This window comes from Colletotrichum truncatum (genome assembly GCF_014235925.2).
Source record: "Colletotrichum truncatum strain CMES1059 chromosome Unknown Contig_0008, whole genome shotgun sequence".
NCBI classification, from domain to species: Eukaryota; Fungi; Ascomycota; class Sordariomycetes; order Glomerellales; family Glomerellaceae; genus Colletotrichum; species Colletotrichum truncatum.
The window spans coordinates 2,775,275-2,798,278 of record NW_027222405.1 but is presented as its reverse complement, the minus strand read 5'-3'; the positions used below and the strand labels follow the sequence as shown (position 1 = coordinate 2,798,278).

The window sequence follows — 23,004 nt, the reverse complement described above, 5'->3', positions numbered from 1 at the left end:
CTTCGATTGGCACAGTTGACTTTGCTTTCTCACCTCCAACACCTCGTATATTAATCTCCTCGGATATTCAAGAATTGGAAAAGAACATCAAACAAGGCGATTGGGAATTTGTGCCTTCCGCCTCAAAATATTGTTAATCGCAGTCGATATTGTCGGAACTGCACGCTGAGGATCATCAAGCCATTCCAGTCACTTACACGGAAAGGGTTCTTGGGTGACTCCAGGCCAAGCGCCGCTATGTTCACCCCACCGCGTCACCTGTCCCCACTTCCCTCCACCACTCTTTTTACCAACGTGGAACCGCGCTTTCGCGTGAGGGACCGCCGCGCCAACTAACGGCATTGAGCAATGCGTCGATCAGCGAACTGCAACGGAACCCCGTCACCGCACAGCAATCGCCGACTGCGAAAACACGACTGTCCAATATTGTTGCCCTGATAAAACAGAGTGATAACCAGAAGGGACAGACTTCCACGATGGCCTTGGCCTTACTAGGCTTGGCGCCATCGTCCTACGACAACGCGCCGGGCAACAATTTCTCCATCGCGAAACCCGAAGACCTTCCCGCCCAGTTGCGCCAAACCCTCGAGTCCAAGCAGACACCGACCCGATGCGAGCACTTGTCCTTAGTTCTCGAGATTCCTCCGACCGTAGAATTTGCAATCCAGGAGAGCAATGGAGATGCCCAGGAGAACATCGACCCGGCTATGGGCAGCCCCGGTCCCGACACCGTCAACGACCAGCCGGCAAAGATCGTGCGTGCATATGAAGTAATCATAAACCAACCACGAGACTCTTCAGATATGCAGCAAGCAGTCGCAAAGAATATAGTCGAGTTGGTGTCGGCGGTGGATGAGAGCACATGGATCGTCAGAGAAGTCTCGCGAGGTCAGCATGGTTGGGCTATCACGTACATGTGTAAAGACTCAGTTGCCATGTGGAATCGTCAGCACGCGAAAGCTGTGTCAAGATCGATCATAGGAGAATACAGTCAGAAGGAGCTGGATCCCATTGTTACAGGTACGCTTGTCTTCTCCATCAAGCTACGGCGCATTTAGCTGACAGCTTCACTAGGCCGACCGGCTTTCGATTGCCGTGGTACCCTTACCATACTGTTCTCGAAGAACTCACGAACGATCAATGTCAAGTACGAGCACACACCGCTGCACAAGACTGTTGGAGAGATGATTCAGCATTTCCGACCACTCCCTCCTGCCGCACCCCCTGTGCCATTGATTCCAGCCAGTAACAAGCCAAGGAAGACCCCGAGAAAGCGGAAAGCCGAAACAAATGAAGATGGGACGCCAGTTCAGCCCAAACCAAAAAGAAAGAAGAAATCTCAAGCCGCAGAGGCTGTTGCAGAGGCGTCTACTGACATCCCAGCAGCTGACACGGATAGCCAGGCAGCTACCGTGCCGACCAAGGCAGACGCTGCGGTGCAGAGTGGTATCCATGCTCAGGCAGTACTAAACGTACCTCCGGCAGAAGCGGAGAGGCGCCGTGAGGCTGCTATCCGGCTTCTGAGCGAAAGCGGCGTGGATCCCGCGACTCTTTCAACGGAACAGTTCGGCATTTTCGCTAACCAGTCCCCGGAGCTCCAAAAGGACTCACTGGAAATGCTCGTTAAGTACGGTGCCGAGAGATTGCGCATTGTTCACCCCAGTGATGCTGCTGCCTCGTCGTCAAATAGTGCATCTCCTGTGCCACGGAAAGCGTCAGCGCATGGAGATGAGGCTAGTTCCGCGCCAGCAGCCTCTCAACAACTCTCTCAGGGGAAGGGGGAGACTCAAAAGTCCAAGGCAGTTGTTCTGGACGGCGAAACAGACGAAAGATGGGTTCCCGCCCCTGCTGGCACGCCCTTGAAAGATATTTCTCGAGGCTCTTGCATAGCATGCAGGATCAGTAGAGCCAAGGTTAGTGGAGCCGCGATTATAGTGATCAGCTAACTAACAAAGTACAGTGTAATCGGAGCAAGCCAACCTGCGATGTATGCGAGGAGCAGAGTCTTAACTGCCAGTATCCTCTCGTTAAGAAACAGGCGCCACGGAAGAAGTCGAAAGCTCAAGACATCGACAACGACGACGTCGAGGCAGAAGACGCTGATGTCGAAGTCGACGCTGAAGATGATGGTGATGCAGAGCCTCAGCCTGACCCTGCAGCAGAGACCGAGGAAGAGCACGAACCCGACGATATTGAGACGATTGATTACACGTCGAATATGCCTGTCGCTAATATGCTCACTCCTGCCACCGGGCCTACGAACCAAGATTACTTTAGCTCCAATCCAAGCAACCCTGCATACGCACAGTCTTCTTCGAATGACTTGAGCATGTCTCATGACGCCCACGTGTATCCTGAGCCTCCAGCTACTGCGACATTAACGGCGCAGCAGCCGACAACTATGAGTTATGCACAGCCTTCGCTCTCCGATACGACGGACTATGCAAACCGAAATGCGGACATAACAGCTTATGCTCAGCCTGCCGTTGTCGAGACCGAAGATTCCACGCAACCCTCATCTAGAAGCCCCAACGCTTCCCGAACCTCTAGGGCGGGTTCTGGTATGCGGCGCAACCTGCCGTCTGGGCAGCCTCAGAACTCTGGCAACGACCACCATGACCCTCTACATAGCCATGCCCAGGGCTGGCAGAGTACGTCGCCGACTATGACTTCTAGGCAACCGCAATCACGACAAAGCACACAAACCCCAACCCAGGCCTCTATGCTTTCACAACAGCCCGCGTACGATACAGTTCAGCAAGTTGCTGCCCGGGCCGCCATTCAGCAGCAGCACCTGCAGCATCGAGTGTCTCCAGCGACCCAAGTCTCCCAACCGACACAAACACAAGCCTCCCCGTTCCAAGCCCCGGTGCAAGCAGCCCGGGCCAAGAGTCAGGCAGGACATAGAGCGTCAAACCAGACCCCCATTAAGAACAGCGGGCCACAAACGACTCCTTCACATCACACAGTGCAACCAAACACGACTGTAGATCCCTCGACATACCGCAGCACTCAGTCGATGGGCAGATCGACCGACTACGCCGCATACAACACGAAATACACAAGCGCAAATAACGCTGCAAGGGCAGGCACAAGGGTCTCGTACGAGCCCCAAGCAACGCCAACAACGGCAGCGACCAACTCCACATACCCGTCTTACGCCAACAATCGAAGCAACGATTCAATTCAAAACACGAACATCGCATATACCCCAAGCAACAACTCTCGGTCCGGGCAATACCAATCCCACAATACTCAGCATTACCAGAAAACAGACTCTCAGAGTACATCGTCCTCTAATCAACCGCCACCGGCCGCTCTTCAACAAAACGAAGCGCTGCAATCGTTCAACATGCGTACCTCTGTATCTAATTCTAATCAATCATCAGCAAAATACCAGCAGCAGCAGCCGCAGCCTCAGCCACAGCAGATGCAGTCGTACAACTCTTACTCATCGCAAGTTGAACAAAACATGCCCCAAGCTGACCAGCACAATTGGTATGGGTTCGGTTCTAACACAACCTCGTTCACACCGTCCAGCAACTCGGGAGGCTACGCTGCTAGAGGCAACCCGTCCAGCAACTACGGGGGCGGTGTTTCCAACTCTAACCAGGGATACCATCAGCAACATCATCACAACGCCCTCAATATATCGGGCGATAACTACACTGGTGGCGAAGGAGACATGTACGAGCTACTAAAGCTCCAAGGCTCTGGGCGCTGAGTCTGGCCTATACGCAAGGGAATCCATACCCAACATCACCTTGCACATATTGTGGGCGAAACCAGCACAGAACGCTCAGAATGGGAAAAGTGGTGTTGTTGGTTGAAGAACTAACTAACTGGCTAGAGGGCTGTGGAGGCTGGCTAAGACCAGTGGTGGCGGCCGTCAGCCCACGTGACGGGCCGGCGAGGCCTGCCACCCACACCCCCTCTCAGACTCCTCAGCGAAAAAGCAGTAGAATAATAGGAAATACAGGAAAAGTCCCAAATCCTCCAAATCCGAGGAGTTCTCAACTATTAGAAAACTCGGTCAATTATCGGTTAAACCTGGCCAATAGGAGGCCGTGAAATCCTCCGAATCCCGAAGTCTCAATATCAATAGTCCCACAGTCTCAAAATCCCCCTCTCAATCCAATCCCTCCGCCATGCCCAACAAACGAACGAATTCCTTGTGTTTGACCGCAACCAGTGGCTTCGTGAGTCCATCGGCGGCCATATCAGCGCCCTTGATGAGTCGGAGTTCGATGCTTTTCGCAGTGTGAACCTCTTGTATGATCCATTTGTATCGGACGTCGATGTGGCGGGTTCGTGCCTCGTTGAGTGGGTTCATGACGTTGTCGTAACCGTTGGCACTGTCAGTGAACATGATAGTAGGCGTGGTGATGGGTTTGCCGAGCAGTTGGGAGAGGCAACGTCTGATCCACTTCACAGCAATTGCCGTAGGTGTGAGATTGATGAATTCAGCCTCCGTGGTGCTCAAAGTCACGAAAGTCTGTTTCTTTGACTTCCAAGCAATCGGCGCACCAGCGAGGAAGACGACGTAACCACCTGTCGAGACTCGTGATGGCTTGTTGTCAGCGAAAGAGGCATCTGCAGCAGCGTAGAGCCCCAACTCGTTGATCGTGGGGATGCCTCCAAGTACAATACCGAGATAAACGGTGCCCTTGAGGTATCGGAATAAGTGCTTAATAGCACGAAGATGGGCCTTAGAAGGCCCTGAATTCGCCTGTGACAATTTACTGACGGTGTAGGCCATGTCAACGCGAGTTCCAGCCACCAGGAAGTTAAGGCAGCCGGTTTGTTCGATGTAAAGTTGTTGTTCGTCAAGCGAGCACTCGTTCTTGTCCCAGGTGACGGGCAGATCGTCAGTGGTCGCCATAGGCGTCTTGACAGCACTCAAACCATCAAAGTCGAATCGTTGAAGCACTGCTTTTGCGTACTTGGCTTGGGAAACGAAAATCTTACCGGCAGCTCTGTCGCGTTCAATCTGGAAACCGAGAAAATCGGTAGCCTCGCCGAGGTCTTTAAGAGAACAGACCTTCTCGAGGAGACGACGAACTTCCATCATGACTTGCTTGTTGGGAGCGGCGATGGCGTTGTCGTCGACGTACATAAGAACGTACGCTTTAATCTTGTGATTGACGAAGAGACAAACCTCCCCATCAACAGCAGTGAAGCCAATTCGTTCCATTTCACCCTTGATAAGTCGAAACCACCAAAGTGGTGATTTTCTCAATCCATAGAGTGCCTTGTGGAGCAGCCAAACCTTGTTGTCTGCAGTGGCGTAGCCAGCGGGGGGCCGGACGTACACCTTAACCCCCTCTGGAATCGAGGCGGCTAGGAAAGCAGTGTCGAAATCATATACTTCGTATTCAAGATCGAGAAGTGCGACAACTGCGAAGAAAAGGCGGGTTGCGGTGGCAGAGGCAACTGCAGCGTAAACCTCTTGCGATGACCAGTCACCTTTCTCGTGGTTTCCACAAACCACATATCGGGCCTTGTAGCGCACGATTTCGTTGTTTTTGTTGGTTTTGATGTCACATACCCACTTGCCGGGCAGGACTTTAGCGTCACGTGGTGGGTAAACGACTTCGTAAACCCCCTTTTCCGTGAATTGAGTCATCTCTCGTTCGAAGGCTTGTTCCCACTGGGGCCACTGTGGGCTCTTCTGCGCCTCACGGTAGGACTTCGGGATCACCACGCCGTCGGGTAGGACTTTCGAAAGGGCAGTAGCAGAAAGCACGCTGAGAGAGAATTGACGAGAAGTTAGTGAAGCTGGAATGTCAGCAGATAGAAAAGTCTTTTTAGCATAGGAGCGTACGCCACTGGCGGCTCGGTAGTGACCAGGTGGTCGCTGGGCTGAGGCGCGGCGAGGTCGAGAGGACTCTGCCGGTTGACTCGTTGCTTCCTCAACAATCGTGGAGAGGGAATCAGGGTCCTGGTGATCAGTTTCCATTGTTTCCACGGAAGCGACGAATTCGTCATCATTCAATTCGTTAGTAATGCTGTCACGAGGTGTAGCAGTGGTCTCCAACAGGTTCTCTGGTGGCGGAGACATGAGATGTGTATCAGTGGGTGCCATCGCTTTTTCAACGATGGTCTCATCTGGTTTGGGATCACCAGTCACGGGTTTTTCACCTTCAATAGGCTTCTGACGGATGGTGTACTGGATGATGATATCTGGTTCGACAAACGCAGCATCATGTTCAATTTCATCAATGTTGGGTGTGCCAGTAGTTGGAGGCAACACTGTCTTGTGCGGTTCCTCACGAAATCGAACATCTCTGCAGCGAATAACCTCCTTTCGATCAGGCAGGTAAACGTAGTAAATGTGGCCACGAAGAGAACCGTAACCGACGAGGAATCCCTTGATTGCTCGTGGTTCCATCTTGGCAGAGCGCATAGGGCGTCGAGGGCCCTTCTTGTGTACGTAGGCAGCACAGCCAAACGTTCGGAGATGTTCAATGTGGGGGGCCTCACGTTCAGCAGCCAAGTTCAGCTCTCTCGCCATGATCTCGTGAGGGCTCAAGTTACCCTTGGAGGGTGTGGGCAAGAGGTTGAGAATCTGAGTCACCGAATCGATGCTGTAATCCCACAGTTCCTCTGGAAGGGACATGTCAATCAGCTGTGTCCGGGCGCCTTCGACGATGGTACGACCAGCACGCTCAATAGTACCGTTCATGGAAGGCGTGTAGGCAATAGTCGTGTTGTGGCGAGTACCCTCGAAGTAGGGGTCGTTGAAAACCTTGATTAGCTCGGGAGCATTGTCAGAAACCCAAACCTTGGGCTTGAGGCCGGTGAGACTGTAGAATTCAGTATCCCATTTCTTGATAGCTGCCAGGATGGTGGCAAACTTGTGGTTGGGCAGAAAAACAACCCAGTGGTAACCACTATACTTATCCATGAGGTGTAGAACCTGACGGTTCCCTTTTGTTGATAGGGGAAGAACACCAACGAGATCAAGGTGAATTTCATCGCCAATACTCGTAAGTGGAAGTGGGTGGTCTCGACTAATCCGTTCAGTGGATTTGCTGAGATGGCAAGACTCACAGAAGAAAGCGTCAATTTCTGACGTTGTGAACCGAATGCCAACACGGCGGCAAGCCTCCACAACACGTGATGGGTGGGCGTGAACCAGCCGGCGGTGCATCAGTTCAAGAGACGGTCGCTGGGTAGCCCGGAAGGCGGCGAGGCTGACAGCAATATCTCGAGGCACGTGATTTCCAGTATCATGAGTCTCAACGACGCAGACGTCAGAAACCCAATGAACTTTGGCAAGGGAAGTGCGCTGTGTCACGTGTATGAGGCTTGAGGTCTGCCAATCATATTCCACGTGATCACGACGAAGTTTTCCAGGGCTCAGTAAGTTGGCTGGGCTGGAAGGGTTGTACTCAACGTTGTGAAGTGTCCAATCGTGAATAACGTCAGGGTTGGTGGGGTCTTGGGTCTGGAAGAAGACGGTGCCCACGCCAAGTGACCGGACTGGGGCGCCGGAGGCAGAAGTGGAAGGTGTCAAATCGCTCTTTTCAGCGTACTTGACGAAATATCGCAAGTTGTTGAAGGTTGAAGTAGTACAACCAGAATCGAGAACGATATCGTCTCGGGTGATGAGGTCATCGCGGGCAGCAGTGAAAACTGCTGGGCTGGCGATGGAGGCAAGGGCAGACTGACCCAAGATGGCAGGTGACGCTCTGACAACAGTCTGGCGGGTGCCATCAACAGAAGTAGGCTGATCCCAGCGGCAGCGATCGCCACACACGTGCTTTCTCGCTTTTTCAATCAACTTATCCCGGTTGACGTAGTGTAGAGGGATGAGATTGGGGTGGGCGACATAGCACTTTGTGGTCTCGTGATCACAGTTGCAGTGGTCGCACTTCTTCTTTTCCTTGGAGGCAGTGACAGTGGAGGTGACGGTGGTGGTGACGGCTGGAGAGGCAGGACCCCCACTGCCAGCAGACTTGCCTCCAGGTGTGTTGCGAATAGTGGCATAACTGCGCTTTTGATCCTCGTCTTGGGCAAGCGTGTAAATCGTATCAGCCACCTCATTCCACGTGGGATGGGTGGCGCCCTTCGATGTGAAATGCTTGTACGTATCGGGAAGTCGGTCCTTAAAGAAGTTAAGGAGGAAAACAGCGAGGAAGGAGTCTGGCAGACGACCGTGAATGGTCTCAATACGCTTTCTGAGGTGGTGACAGCGATTGAGGGCATCGTGAAGAGTCTTGTGATCGTTGGCGGTGGTCTTGGCAAACTCGTCAACAAGGGCAGCTGTGGCGTCTTGTGAGATTCTCGGAATGTGCTTCTCGAGCGCCTGCCACAATTCGTAAGGGTTTCCATCGTCAACCCAACCCGCTGTGCAGAGTCTGTCAAGAACCGATTCGCTGGCGTTCATGAGGAGACCATTCGTGACGTTACGGTTCTTTCTCCATTCCTCTGCAGCGATAGGGTCAGCAGGGCGAGGGACGTCAGTCTCGAGGAATATCTCGAAGTCGTATCCTCGCAGGGTCGCTGTAACAAGCATGCGCCATGTGTTCCAGTTGGATTCACCTTTCAGGCGAGGAAGAGGCGTGAAGACGGTCTTGAAGTCGTTTTGAGACATCTTGAAGTGAAAGTGAGGGTATCACAACAGTGCGGGACAGACTTATAGTCGCACCTCGATCACAGGCGTTTCTCCGAGGCCGCAGCTTTGGAGGCGTGTCTGTACGTTAGATGGCTTACTTTCGCTGCCACCTACGCGTGCTGTTGGATTGTGTAGGAGGGAGAATCTTGCGTAAGAACACGAGAAATGGGTGGAATTGTGAGATCCGACCGTAGAAATACGGTGAATCGAAGGGAAGAATGAATACTCGTAGAAGATACGAGAAACTGATGGGCTGGTTCGAAAAACCGAAGCTGAAATGGTTGAATTCTCGTGAAAAACGAGGAATCGAAGTAAAAGTTGTAGTTGTGACTGAAAAGTCTGTTGTTGACCGTGGTGTTCGTGAAAACCAGTGGGTTGTGGTGGTCGGTCGCGTGCCACGTGATATTCGTGCGCGCCAGGCAGCCAATGTCGCGTCAGAAAGTGAAATTCGTCAGCGAAGAGGAAGGAAAGAAAGCGAGAAAATCGCACAGAAGGGTAAATAAAGCGAATAAAATCGCAAAAATTCGTGAATCAATAGAAAATTGACAGACGAGTAGAATAATGGGTAAAACGACGTTATTCCGAAAGAATAACGCTGGGCTCATAACCTGTGGGCGAAACCAGCACAGAACGCTCAGAATGGGAAAAGTGGTGTTGTTGGTTGAAGAACTAACTAACTGGCTAGAGGGCTGTGGAGGCTGGCTAAGACCAGTGGTGGCGGCCGTCAGCCCACGTGACGGGCCGGCGAGGCCTGCCACCCACACATATTGTAGAGTACATACCGGTGCCGGGTTTATAACGAAATACATTTTATGAGGTCCGGGACCTCTTGGGATTCGGATGGCGTTCGTGGCATGCAGACCAGGTGGTCTGAGATGATACCTGGAGGTTACCAGCCCGTTGCGGCTCACCTCTAAACCGTTGTATTTTTTAGTTATTTCGAGGACATGCATGGCAACCGCCCGTTGAGGATATTTTCTTCAATAAAAATGAAGCTCGCTGGACCATTTGTGTCCGTCGGCGAGACGTAATCATGCCAACTTCTGTTCAACTTGTAGATAATGTCACACTCGGTGCTTGTGGCCGCTTTGCAATGTCCCAATCTCAACCATGACACAACACGAACAATCAACATCTTTTGATGCTGAGTTTGATACTGAATGTGTAGAACCACGGGCTCTGCAGGGAAGCTCAGAATACTTCCTAGTTTAAGTTCATGAGGCGGCTGTCGTACAGTGCAGCATTTTACCTCAGGACATAGGTATGCGGAGCAGCGCGCATTGGTGCCATGATGTGATTCAAGATCTTTGGGGTGTTTACAGATTTTCATACAACCTCTTGAACTATCGTCTGTATTAAGTTTTAGGTTGAAGGGGTTCTGACATAATTGCCAATCACTATCAAACGGACTGTTCGAGTCTTCAAATTCGGCTTCGTGTCCATTTTCGTGTTTTATATTACATTCTTCAACATCTCCAACTTTACAATATATACCATTCTTGATAATACCTTAGAATAGTATTTTACTCGGCTCATTCCAGTTGTATCTGTTTTATACTTTCATGAACTCTTTTCGTTTTTGAGTCACTTGGCTTGCAGAGAAGAAAATTACTATGATTCATTTTCAAAATTGCAAATAGCTTCATTGTCAAGATGTTCTAATCTCACAGCATAATAGTGCCAAAACTGTAGGTTTCACAGGGGGTGAAACAGGGGGTGAAACGGAATTCCGTTCGTCAATAACAAATAACAGTAAATTGGTTCTAATCGATGGTTCATGATGATAGTTGAAAGTGGTGTTGTTGACTAGAAGGTGGGGATATTCCCCCTTGGCCTGTCACGTGGGTCTGGGAGGCTTGGGCCTCTCAGCCTGGCGGGCGTGTGGCTGGAAGTGCCACACGACTCCGTATTCCAACTATCGCAACACTGGAAACTCTCTTTTTATGGTGTTGAAGCGGTTGGAATACGTTGTCCCTATACAGTTCCGTCTCCTCGTCAATTCGGCCTCCTATCCCTACTTTCTCCCGTAGTTACGGTCTTGTTACCCATCCCTCCATACGTATCGTTATCGTGTTGCTATCAACGAATCTCTCGAGGGCTCGATTTGGTTTGCTCTTCGTGAGGGCATCAGCAGGGTTGTCTTCGCCGTTAATCCAACGAATTTCTTGTAGTTCTCGTCTTTCGTACGATTGTCTCAACGCCATGATATCGATCATGAGTCGCTTTTCTTTGGTAGTGCCCAGCTTCACGAGACACTCGTACAGCGAATAGGAATCGGTACAGACAACTGTCTGAATCGTTGGTAGGTTGAGGTGGTCAGTGATTGTCGCCAGGGTTGTGGCGAGGGCGTAGGCCATATCGACGCCAGCGACCATCCCGTAGATCTCTGACGCTAATACGCTGCGGGTGACTCGTTTACTCTTCGTAGAGCTGTAATGAACGAGGTTACCGTGAATCGTGAATTCTCCGTTGTTGCTGTCAGAGGAAGTGTCGTTGGCTAGGATGATCAGAAACCCTAATTGGGAGGAGAGGTCGTGGTTATTAGCGAACGACCCGTCAACGAAAACGAATAGCTTGGCTGTTGTAAGGTCGAGTGGGATAAACGTTATTCCTCGGTTAGGCGATTCCATTTGCCATCGAATCCGTTGATTCAGTGCTTTTATCGCTTCTGGCGAGGGGTCTTGGTGTTGGGCAGCAGTGGATAAATCGAAACAGGCCTCGGGTTGGCAAATTGACGCGATGTACGCCCCTCTGGCGCGTTGTTCGACATATTGCTGTTTTGGGTTGGGTTTAGTAGTCTCAATACATCGTAACTTCTTGGCTTGTCCCTTTTGCCTCAAATTGATCGAATTGTCGGTTGACAGCGCGATTATCCCTCCGTTGAATTGGAGGGGTTCGTCAATTGTGAGGATATTCTTCGCTTTTGCCGTAAAAGCCGCTTTTTCTAACTGTTCGTCTTCTAATTGTGAGAACGCCTTGTCTGACAAACCGAGGGTATCGTCGGTTTGCATGCCGATACAGCCAAAGTGTGGATTTTCGGTAGATGAGATCAATAGGCATGGATCGTACGAAGAAGTAACCATCTGGAGATTCTCTCTGTGATGCTTGTGATACGTTGCCCACCAGTGGGTTCCAGCTTCTGCGATTCCGTACAGAGGCTTCACAACCTCCATAATGGTCCCTTTTGGGTACTGGTCTTGAATTTGCTTCGGTGGGTAGGCGAGAATAGTGCGATTGAGCCTTGTGGAGGATTGAACGTAGGCTTGTGTGATATCTCGAAGCCATAGTTGTTTCCCTTCTCGTAGGAGTGACGGGGTAATTGACAGAATTAGCCGTTGACTCGCCCGTTGAATCGTTGGCGATTGGGTCAATATAGCCTTCTTGCTATCGTCGGCGTAACCCTGTATTACAAGTCTCGATTTCTCGTAGGGTTCGGTTGTTTTACCCTTGACTTCGTTGACGATACGAGATCGGAAGATTCGTACGTTCTGGTGCCTTCTCTTATTGAACTGGGTGAATTTGAACACTCCTCTAGCGATGAGGCTGTTGATCTCTTGTTTAGTTGACTGTTCGAACGGTTCGCCTGGTGTAGTAATAACACCTTCTCGTCGTAGTTTGATTGCTAATTCTTCGTCTGCTTGCTCCTTAATCGATAGGAATATTTGTTGATAATCCGGGTCATCGTTGAATTCCTCTGTGAAGTGGGCGATTGGCAGTGGTCTCTTCCGGGGTCTGCCCGGGCGTCTTCTCGGTGGCTCCGGTGCCTCTTGCGGTTCGTCCGGTTCACTGCCTCCGCCGGCGACGATAATTTCGTCGCGTACTACTTCCTGCTGCGGTATCTCAGCTTCGGGTTCTTCTTCTTCTGGCGCGGCGATGGAATTAGGTGGTTGATCGGGATCTTCGTAGTATGGTTTGACTACGGTAGACCGGAAGGTCTTCGGACCACGTGGCGTATCGACAGTACAGGTTTCGCCGTTTATGGCTGCTAAAGTAAACGGTCCGGTCCAGCCCTTCTTTTCGCGTACATCGTACATATCGCCGCTGTATTTCATATCGTCGGGGTATAGTTTCGCGAATTCTGTTAATTGCTTTCCGATACGGTCTGTTGACTCGTATGGTTGGAAGTCTGTTAACGGAGAGACCGTGGGATGTGGCGGTCGGTACGGTAGTTGCCACTGTTGTTGTTCTTGTGGAGGAGGTGGCTGTAGGGTTGGTTCGACTCTTCCTCCTGTGCTGTTGGCTACTGTTGCCGGTCTCGTGATCTCTTCGTGGAATTCGGGGTCTTTTATCAGAGCCTTCAGGTTGCGATATCTCTTGACGCCTTGTTCGAGTTCTTGGGGTGACCAGTAGTGGAATTCTTCCTTTTTGAGGGCTAATGCCACGTTTTTCGAGATTTTCTTGCCATCCATTTCGACGTAGACGCCGTTACCGATTAAATGGTCTCTGAAGAATCGTAGGATTGGGGGAGGTACGTTCTGGAAGTCTTCTTCTGACCAGTCGGCGAAATCGGGAGAAACTTCGTTCCATAGCTCGAGGCCCGTGAGATTCCTCTTCTCATAGGTCTCAAGTAGGAAACCCATATAGGAACCCAGTTGCTGTGGGCTAGCGTTTGTAAGGTCGATTGCCCAGTTGCCCCATACTGCTGGATCGATCATACTTTCGATTCTCTGTGGGATGGGGACTGTTGATTGGCTTTTGGCAGTGACGCCGCTCGCGGGCGATCCTTCTCGTGAATTTCGCTCCATTCTGACAGTATAAAAGGATTACTTCTGTTTAGAATCTTGAATTCTAATCCTCAACAGCGTCAGCTGCGATTGGTGCAAGATGCAGGCCTGGAAGTGGGAGTCAAAAGACGATTCGGGATATTACGATTCTAAGGGGAAAGAATCGTGAAATCGGGGATTTTCGTCGGTTCGTCGTTTGTTTCCGTCGGCGCCGTTCTCGCTGATGTTCTCGAGGGGTGTGAGGGTATACACAGGTCTCGAATTGGTAGGGAGAGAGTTCTACCGTAGATTCTCTCGTGAATCTCTCTTTCTCGCTTCGGGCTTCGCTCCTCACTGTTGGGAAGTTTAGAATCTAGCGGACAGTTGGCCTTATGACGCCCACAACCACGTGCGTTTCTCCTAAGCCGCAGCCTCGGAGGCGTATACGTATAGCTGTATAGGCGGATTACCGCCGGTAGTCTCCGCTCGCCTTTCGGCGTGTTCTTCTTCTAGTGGGGAGGTCTCTTGTGGCAGGCGCCTCGCGGTTGGCACCTCGTCTGGGGATTTATTGAGAAACTAGCGGGCGCCTCGTGATTGGCACCGCGCGTGGGGGATAGTTGTAGTTGGGGAAGTTGTTGTCCCTTGTGGGATTCGTGAATCTTCGCCCTTGTGGCGTGAAGAGGTTGGAAGACCGTCGATTCGGTAGGTCTCTTCTTCTGGTGATTGAAAACGCGTGATGGAACGCTCTTGCCAGCGATAATTGGCTGCGATTAACCTTATCCCGCCTAGGGTGAGCGTAGCAGTCCCTAGGTTACTCGAATAATCGGATTGCTGGTAGATTCGAGGAAAAGAAGCTTTCTTCTGCTGGTTTCCGTAGATCCCAGTTACTCTCGCTTCTTCTCTCGTTAGCACGAAATCCCTACTTTTACCTGGGCTTGGGTATCCAGTTCAAGAAGTCGTCTCTTCTGGTGTTGACCTTGCTGATCTGCGGTTTGTCCGTAGCAGAGTGGTAATTGTGAAGTTAACCAAATTAATGGCAACTGTGAGGTTTACCACTGATCAGTGTAGGTTTCACAGGGGGTGAAACAGGGGGTGAAACGGAATTCCGTTCGTCAATAACAAATAACAGTAAATTGGTTCTAATCGATGGTTCATGATGATAGTTGAAAGTGGTGTTGTTGACTAGAAGGTGGGGATATTCCCCCTTGGCCTGTCACGTGGGTCTGGGAGGCTTGGGCCTCTCAGCCTGGCGGGCGTGTGGCTGGAAGTGCCACACGACTCCGTATTCCAACTATCGCAACAAAAACCAAAACTTTTTACTACTCGAATCCATTTTCGTCTTTTAACAAGCAAGCCTAACTCATTATTGTTCCGTGAAACAAAGAATTTAATGGAAATTATGTTGATTCTATTCTTTCAATAAGGGAATCGTTTTTCACAGCATCGTTCTAAAGCATTGAACAAAGTCTTAAGTAACGAATTGGTCACTCAGCTATTGATTAGTCAATACTTAGCAAGCTGTATTATCGGTTACAACGTCTCTCAGTACTTGTTTCGTAGCCTACATAACTAAAAGTCTTCCATCCGACTCCACGACTTTTTAGACTACGTGATCTTTGGACATGTCTAAACGAAGGTTGGTAGCTGTGGCTCTAGAAGCTGCTACGTACCCCTTGGCCGCCATTTGTTTAAGACGTAATGGTCCCCTCTTATCTCTTTTTCCCAGTCAAGACAATAATACGCTTAAGCTGTTCATGGAGTAGGAAGAGGTTTGTAACTCTTGTCGTTTATAAGATGGTCTATATGCCGCAAATTACACCGGAATTATCACTTGGTCTGGTAGGCAAAAGCAGGCTTGGTTGTTCTGGACGTCGATGGTACTGTAGGCCAAGACCGGTCAACGGGCTGACTCACTCACGCGAGGCTTTTACAGACGAAGTAAACTAAGGTTCCCGAGTCTTCAAGTCCTCCAGTAATCCCGGTGCTTTCACGCACTTCAGCCCAGCGAAATCGGACTCCCGTATCGAAAGATAACACTATGGAGATATGGCCTCTGTGAGGATGGCGCTGAGCCTAACGCTCGACGCATCATACGTCTTGCGGACTCCCATTACGCGATGGAAGTCTAACATACGAAAACCTTACGTCGCTAAAGTCAGAAACAGACATGTGTAATAGACCACACCACCACCGGCGACGTCGCATTACACTAAGGCGCTACCGGCCTGCGTCGTCGTCGTCGGCAATGACCGACACACCTGCCACATACAGCCCGTCGCGCTTACACGTGCAATCATTGTCGCTTCAGGCCCCAGGAGGCTCCTTTTGTAAGGTAATAGTGGCCGCCCGCGACTCATGAGCCCAGTCCAGCCCAGCGGGACCAACCCTCCCCTCAATGACCATCCGCCACTGAAGAATTTAAAAATGGATCGTAAAAGAAAGGGCTGATGCGGGGTGGTCCGAAAGGGTTGCATGGCCCGTAATTCGGTCTAGAATCCATCCTTCCTATTTTGCACGACTCGCGTTTGTTGGATTCCAGTTCATGGGCGGCGCCGGGTGAGGTAGGCAGTTGATGGGAATACTGTTGCGATAGTTGGAATACGGAGTCGTGTGGCACTTCCAGCCACACGCCCGCCAGGCTGAGAGGCCCAAGCCTCCCAGACCCACGTGACAGGCCAAGGGGGAATATTGTCACACGGACCACTGCATATATCGGGGCATGCATTCAACCCATGCACCCGGCTATTGTTTCCCATATAAAACTAACGGGGATGTCATTTTGTGCATGAAAACCTTCAAATCGGTAATTACCGAATAGACGGTTATATAATCAACCCAATAACCCCTAGACAGTCTCTAAGGAATGGAGGCATCTTTTTTTACCCCATAAGTGGTGGGCAAATTGACTGCGTGACAGTTATGAGCCCAGTACCTCATGGTGACAATTACCAATTGAAAAACCGACTTCCAGAAGGGAGCAGTTCAGACTTATGCCATAGACAAGGGCACTCAATTGACGAAGTTACCGACCCATGAGACTTTGGCAGTCAAGTCCACCAAACAAAACATCAATTCCAATCACACAAGGCTGAACGTTGAAGTGTTGAAACATTCAATCACAAAAGAACTTCTGGTCATCAATTCATATCATCAACACTTATCAAAAAATCACAAAAAGTTCATCTCAACTCAGGGGGACTTACCACATCTGAGGAGTTGAACCCAGGACTCTTAACTTGAACCTTATATAAGTTCATGCTCGACCATACCACTGATACGCAGCCAGGAGGGTTGGAATTACGAAACGGAAGAGACACCTAGTTGCTCATTTTATGCCTCTGAAAGCTTCGGGCAGATAAGACGAACAGGTGGTTCACTTTATAGTCTTCGTGTAACGGAACCGATAAGACTTTTTACAAATTGCGAAAACTCCACAACCCTGAATTGAACCCACGAAGGGGAGCTTGCCAGTCTTACGGTCCTTGCGAATAGCTACAAGTTGGGTGGCTAGACCAACTACACTAAACGGCAGGTTCATTAGACAGGGGGGGCGTCTTGCGTTTTGTTGAGAATTGAGGCGTTGAGATTGGCTATATACCCTCAAACCTCTAGGCAACAATCGACAAAATCACCAACTTGAAACAAGAAGTGTCTAGTCACGAACTCAATCTTGGCCACGGCGAAAAATCAACTGCACAACGATCAGAAGAGAGAGACCAGTTCTCTTTTCAAGAGAGATCATGAATTCAACTACGGAAACTGCAAAATACACACAGCGGCTACAGACTGACAGCGACTGGAACCACTGGTTCAACAACTTACAGATGCTGGCAAACGTTCATGAAGTCTGGGACTATGTGAATCCAAAAGGAACCAAGATTAATACTAAGCCAAGATTGGAATTCCCAGACCCAAAAGACCTCAGACAAGAAGAACGAGCAAACTATAGCAACGTTATCAGCTATGGAAAAGCTATCTATCAAGAAGAAAAAGACCAATACAACCAGGTTCGGCGAAGTCTTCTAGAAATTCACAGTTGGATCATGAACACTGTAGCAGCCACTTATATCAGCCAAGTCAGCAAGGAGCAAACAGTCAGGGATATCATAAAAGCTCTTGAAAAACAGCTAGCGCCAGACAACTTTGGGAGACAACAAATGGTATTGGAAAGATATAACAAGCATATGCTATCAATCAAAAGAGCAAAACTTGGAGGATGGCTCATAATCTATCGAGAAATCATGGATGAAGCCCAAACAATCGGAATCCCTGCTCTCAGCGATCCAGTTACTCAAGTCTCTGAGTTCTTGAAAGCAGTCAAGCAAATTGCACCAGATTACTACACATCTGCCTCTTACGACTTCACAAAGCGATACAAGGATGACCCAACCTACAGTTCGATCAGCAAGACTGCTGGAATTGAGCAAGCTAACGATTTCCGCAGTTGGGTGAGAACTTTCCACCCAGACTGGCTGAATGCTGCTCCATTAAAAGACACGAGTTTCGCTACTTGGCAAGGAGAAAACGAACAAGGAATAAAACAGGGGGCAAAACGAGAGCAAAAGTGTGCAGCTTGCCCAAACGAAAGTCACCGATTTGTTGATTGCAAACATGCCAACCCTAAGAAGCGAGGCCCAAACTATCATGAAGATAATCCAGAAAATAAGAAAGCACTGGAAAGATTGAATGAGTATCTCCAGAAGAAACCACACTTAAAGAGAATAGTTGAAAAACTACGAAAAGGGGCAAGCGATCAGCAGTCTCAAAAGTCCCCAGATCGAGCAACATCTTCCTCAAACTGGAGAAACACTACACAATCATCATCCCACTATACTCAAGAAGTGTCTGATGGAGAAGGATCACTCTCATCTTTCGTCACTATCGTCAATCAAGGAGAAGCAAGTCTCTATTCAGGATTCCCACTGTCAGACAGTGTGATAGTAGACTCAGGAACAGGATTCCACATCTGCAACGACTCCTCAAGACTTCATGATCTCGACTACACAGTCACAAAAGACTTCACCACTGGAGGAGGAGATGTACATGCAATTGCGAAAGGCACAATGATCATCAAACCAAACCAAGGCGGCAAATCCAACAACAAGGAGATCAAAGTCAGAAATGTATGGCTTGTGCCTGGATACCCAACATCGCTCCTTGGGACAGAACCGCTGAAGCAAAAAGGGATCATCTTTACAACAGGAATACCGGGTCTTATCGACTCAAAAGGCAGACTTCTATTCAAAACACCAAACCGATATGGTCAATACATTATTGAAGCTGGCCCAGCTCTGCTGAACAATACCTCGTTCAGCAATACCGAGAAGACTGTGAGATTCAGCCCAACCGTAGAAAGGAAACCAACCAAAGGTTTTCAGTCAACAAGACAACCACTCCCAACATCATCAGCAGAAGCCAAGTTGTGGCATGAGAGACTTGGTCATCCAGGCGCTGAGGGACTGGAACAGCTACTTAAAACAGCTCTTGGGATACAGATAAAAGGAATCACAAAAGTGGAATGTGATGCCTGTGCTGTTGGGAAGGCAACTCGCCAAATTTCCCGCAGAAACCCAGACCATTGGCCAACTGCTGTAGGAGATTATCTATCTCTCGACTTCTTTACACTTAGCAAAGCATACAATGGGGAGAAGGTGATCCTGCTGGTCAGCGATGGCTGGTCAGGGTTCTTCTGGATAAGAACTCTTCGTACTCGAAAGGAGGGACTACAAGCTATGACAGAATTAGCAGCATACCTCGAGAGACAGTGCTTTATCAAAATCTCTATTCTACGCCTAGATTGGGAGGTTGCTTTACGCAATGCGTTTGAACTATGGGCAGCTGTGAATGGATATATGATTGAAAGATCAGCTGAGTACACTGGTGCTCAAAACCCAGCAGAAAGAGCTGGAGGTGCTGTGTTTATGATCATGAGAGCACTTCGATTTCAATCTCGCTTTCCTGAATTGATGGCACCAGAGCTGGCAAAAGCAGCAGTTTATCTGTCAAACAGATTGCCTCGAAGACGCCACAAGTGGCAGACACCATTGGGGTTGGTCAACACTTGGCTGAACTCTCATCAACAGTCTACCCACAAGAGGGCTGAAAAGCCACAACTAGCACACTTGAGGCGATATGGCTGCAGAGCTTACCCCTTGACACAAAACTACAAGAGAGGAATAGAAAAGTCAAACAAAACTGCGCCAAGAGCTCATATTGGCTATCTATGTGGTTATGACAGCACAAATATCTACAGAATCTGGATCCCAGCAATAGGAAAAGTCATGAGAACTAGAGACGTTACTTTCGACGAAAACACGCTGTATGATCCAAGGATTGAGGATACCAGCAAGTTAAGCCAAATGGAACTTGAATTCCAGTTCACAGAAATGGATATCCCATTCACAAATCCAATTGAACAAGACCTAGACACAGCTGGCTGGGATGGAGAAGATTTCAGCGATAATATTACCGGGCCACTACCCGCCTCGAATCCAGCCGCTCAAGAAACAACACCGGCAACACCGATGCAGGAGAAAGAATCAGGGGATTTTCAATTACCTACACCCACTTCTCTATCACCAACAGTACAGCTGTCAGATTCTCAAACAACTGAGGGGGTGAGGGAGACTCCAGAAACTCCAGAAGTATCGCCAACTCCAGAACAATCGGATCAAAGTGAGACCATAGAGGAAACCTCAACAGACCGACTCGAACTACAACAGACACCAGTCATAGAATTGGAACCAGAAGAAATCATACCACAAGATTCCTCCACAGTAATCCCAAACATAGCGAGAAGGGGAAGACCTCGTGGCAGCAGAAATCACAACATCTACAATCGATCAGCCCCTCTTGGTCAAACAAATCAACAGCCACCAGAAGCAACAAGATCATCACAAAGACTGAGAAGAGCAAGAGAATCCCACTTCACACTGCAATCTACGGATACAGTAAAAGGAAGAGATCAATGGGATGCATCAGCAGATGATTTAGGCAATCCACACCAAAAGACACTTCCACCAGTTCCAAAGAATTACAGTGAAGCGATCAAACACCAATACAGTCACAAATGGATTGCTGCAATGAATATTGAACATTTGATCGAGAAGAACGCAGTATGAATCTGGAATTTGGTAGTAAGTATACGGAGTTCTGAATAGTATCATTTCTGTATTTGAATGAGAATACAGAGAATCAACCTACAACAGGTTGCCTCTCTGAGGGGGTGTGTCACACGGACCACTGCATATATCGGGGCATGCATTCAACCCATGCACCCGGCTATTGTTTCCCATATAAAACTAACGGGGATGTCATTTTGTGCATGAAAACCTTCAAATCGGTAATTACCGAATAGACGGTTATATAATCAACCCAATAACCCCTAGACAGTCTCTAAGGAATGGAGGCATCTTTTTTTACCCCATAAGTGGTGGGCAAATTGACTGCGTGACAAATATCCCTACCTTCTAGTCAACAACACCACTTTCAACTATCATAAACCATCGATTAGAACCAATTTACTATTATTTGTTATTAACGAACGGAATTCCGTTTCACCCCCTATGAAACCTATACTAATCAGTAGTAAACCTTATAGTTACTATTAATTTAGTTAACTTCATAATTACTACTCTGCTACGGATAAACCGCAGATCAGCAAGGTTAATACTAGAAGAGACGACTTCTTAAACTAGATACCTAAGCCTAGGTAAAAGTAGGGATTTCGTACTAACGAGAGAAGAAGCGAGAGTAACTAGGATCTACGGAAACTAGTAGAAGAAAGCTTCTTTTCCTCGAATCTACTAGCAATCCGATTATTTAAGTAACCTAGGGACTGCTATGCTTACCCTAGGCAGGATAAGGTTAATCATAGCTAATTATCGCTAGCAAGAGCGTTCTATTATGCGTTTTTAATTACTAGAAGAAGAGACCTACCGAATCGACGGTCTTCTAACCTTTTTATACTATAAAAGCAAAGATTTATAAATCCTATAAAGGATAATAACTTCCCTAACTATAACTATCCCCTACGCGCGGTGCTAATCACGAGGCGCCTGCTAGTTTCTTAATAAATCCCTAGACGAGGTACTAACTACGAAACGCCTATTATAAAAGACCTCCCTATTAAAAGAAGAATACGCCGAAAGGCAAGTAGAGACTACTAATAATAATCTACCTATATAGCTATATATATACGCCTCCGAGGCTATAGCTTAAGAGAAATATATATAGTTATAAGCGTTATAAAGCTAACTATCTGCTAGATTTTAAACTTCCTAATAGTAAGGAGCGAAGCCTAAAGTAAGAAAGAAAGATTTACGAGAGAATCTATAGTAAAACTCTCTCCTTACTAATTCGAGACCTATATATACCTTTATACCCCTCGAGAATATTAGCGAGAACGGTACTAACGGAAATAAACGATAAACCGACGAAAATCCCCGATTTTACGATTCTTTCCCCTTAGAATCGTAATATCCCGAATCGTCTTCTAACTCTTACTTCTAGGCTTATATCTTATACTAATCGTAGCTAACGCTATTAAGGATTAGAATTTAAGATTCTAAATAGAAGTAATCCTTTTATACTATTAGAATAAAGCGAAATTTACGAGAAGAATCGCCTACGAGCGGCGTTACTACTAAAAGCTAATCAATAGTCCCTATCTTATAAAGAATCGAAAGTATAATCGATCTAGTAGTATAAGGCAACTAGGCAATCAACCTTATAAACGCTAGCCTATAGTAACTAGGTTCTTATATAGGTTTCCTACTTAAGACCTATAAGAAGAGGAATCTTATAAGCCTCGAGCTATAAAACGAAGTTTCTCCCGATTTTGCTAACTAGTTAGAAGAAGACTTCTAGAACGTACCTCCCCTAATCCTACGATTCTTTAAAGACTATTTAATCAGTAACAGCGTCTACGTCGAAATAGATAGCAAGAAAATCTCGAAAAACATAGTATTAGCCTTCAAAAAGGAAGAATTCTACTACTAGTTACCTTAAGAACTCGAATAAGGCGTTAAGAGATATCGCAACCTAAAGGCTTTGATAAAAAACCCCGAATTCTACGAAGAGATTACGAGACCGGTAATAGTAGCTAATAGCATAGGAGGAAGAGTCGAACCAACCCTATAGCTACCTCCTCTATAAGAATAACAATAATAGTAACTACTATACCGACCGCTATATCCTATAGTCTCTCCGTTAATAGACTTCTAACTATACGAGTTAACAAACCGTATCGGAAAGTAATTAACAGAATTTGCAAAACTATACCCTGACGATATAAAATATAGTAGCAATATATATAATATACTCGAAAAGAAGATGCTAGTATTCGTAGATTACTATAGAATGCTAGGAATTTACACCTCCTAATATAATAAGGTACTTCCCCTAATACTAAAAGGAATAGCTAAAACTTACTTCTATGCTTTGATTAAAATAATCAACCTATAGCCTAACTTTGAGACTATGATTAACTAATTAAAGTCATACTTCGAGACTAGGGAAAGGCAATAAGCATACGTTACGTAGTAGAATATAACTACTCTTCCCTAAATTATTCGCGATAACCTTAGAAAGACTAAATCGGAGTGTTTTGACATACTATGTAATAAATTAAGCAAGATTTAGCCTGGTTTGCTATAATAGGATTATAACGACCGATCCCTC

The 23,004-nt window shown here is 48.0% G+C and overlaps 5 protein-coding genes across 5 annotated transcripts; 2 read left to right on the top strand and 3 right to left on the bottom strand.

The window, feature by feature from the left end:
• Positions 1–224: 224 nt before the first annotated feature.
• Positions 225–3,724, top strand: CTRU02_212240 (C6 finger domain-containing protein; the record flags this gene model as incomplete). The annotated part of the gene is made up of 3 exons (XM_036727123.2): positions 225–1,020; positions 1,075–1,913; positions 1,961–3,724. Coding segments are annotated over 3 exons (3,399 nt in total), but the record flags the coding sequence as incomplete, so codon positions are not given.
• A 405-nt stretch (positions 3,725–4,129) lies between these two features.
• CTRU02_212239 (reverse transcriptase domain protein) lies at positions 4,130–8,599 on the bottom strand (the record flags this gene model as incomplete). The annotated part of the gene is made up of 1 exon (XM_070205799.1): positions 4,130–8,599. The coding sequence occupies one exon, from the start codon at positions 8,597–8,599 to the stop codon at positions 4,130–4,132; it is 4,470 nt and encodes a 1,489-aa protein (XP_070060612.1).
• Positions 8,600–9,054: 455 nt separating this feature from the next.
• On the bottom strand, positions 9,055–9,225 carry CTRU02_212238 (uncharacterized protein; the record flags this gene model as incomplete). The annotated part of the gene is made up of 1 exon (XM_036727125.1): positions 9,055–9,225. The coding sequence occupies one exon, from the start codon at positions 9,223–9,225 to the stop codon at positions 9,055–9,057; it is 171 nt and encodes a 56-aa protein (XP_036581369.1).
• Positions 9,226–10,650: 1,425 nt separating this feature from the next.
• On the bottom strand, positions 10,651–13,365 carry CTRU02_212237 (uncharacterized protein; the record flags this gene model as incomplete). Its single annotated transcript, XM_070205798.1, has 1 exon — positions 10,651–13,365. One exon carries the CDS (start codon positions 13,363–13,365, stop codon positions 10,651–10,653), a length of 2,715 nt encoding a protein of 904 aa, XP_070060611.1.
• Positions 13,366–17,063: 3,698 nt separating this feature from the next.
• CTRU02_212236 (reverse transcriptase domain protein) lies at positions 17,064–20,444 on the top strand (the record flags this gene model as incomplete). Its single annotated transcript, XM_036727127.1, has 1 exon — positions 17,064–20,444. One exon carries the CDS (start codon positions 17,064–17,066, stop codon positions 20,442–20,444), a length of 3,381 nt encoding a protein of 1,126 aa, XP_036581371.1.
• Between the last annotated feature and the right edge of the window lie 2,560 nt (positions 20,445–23,004).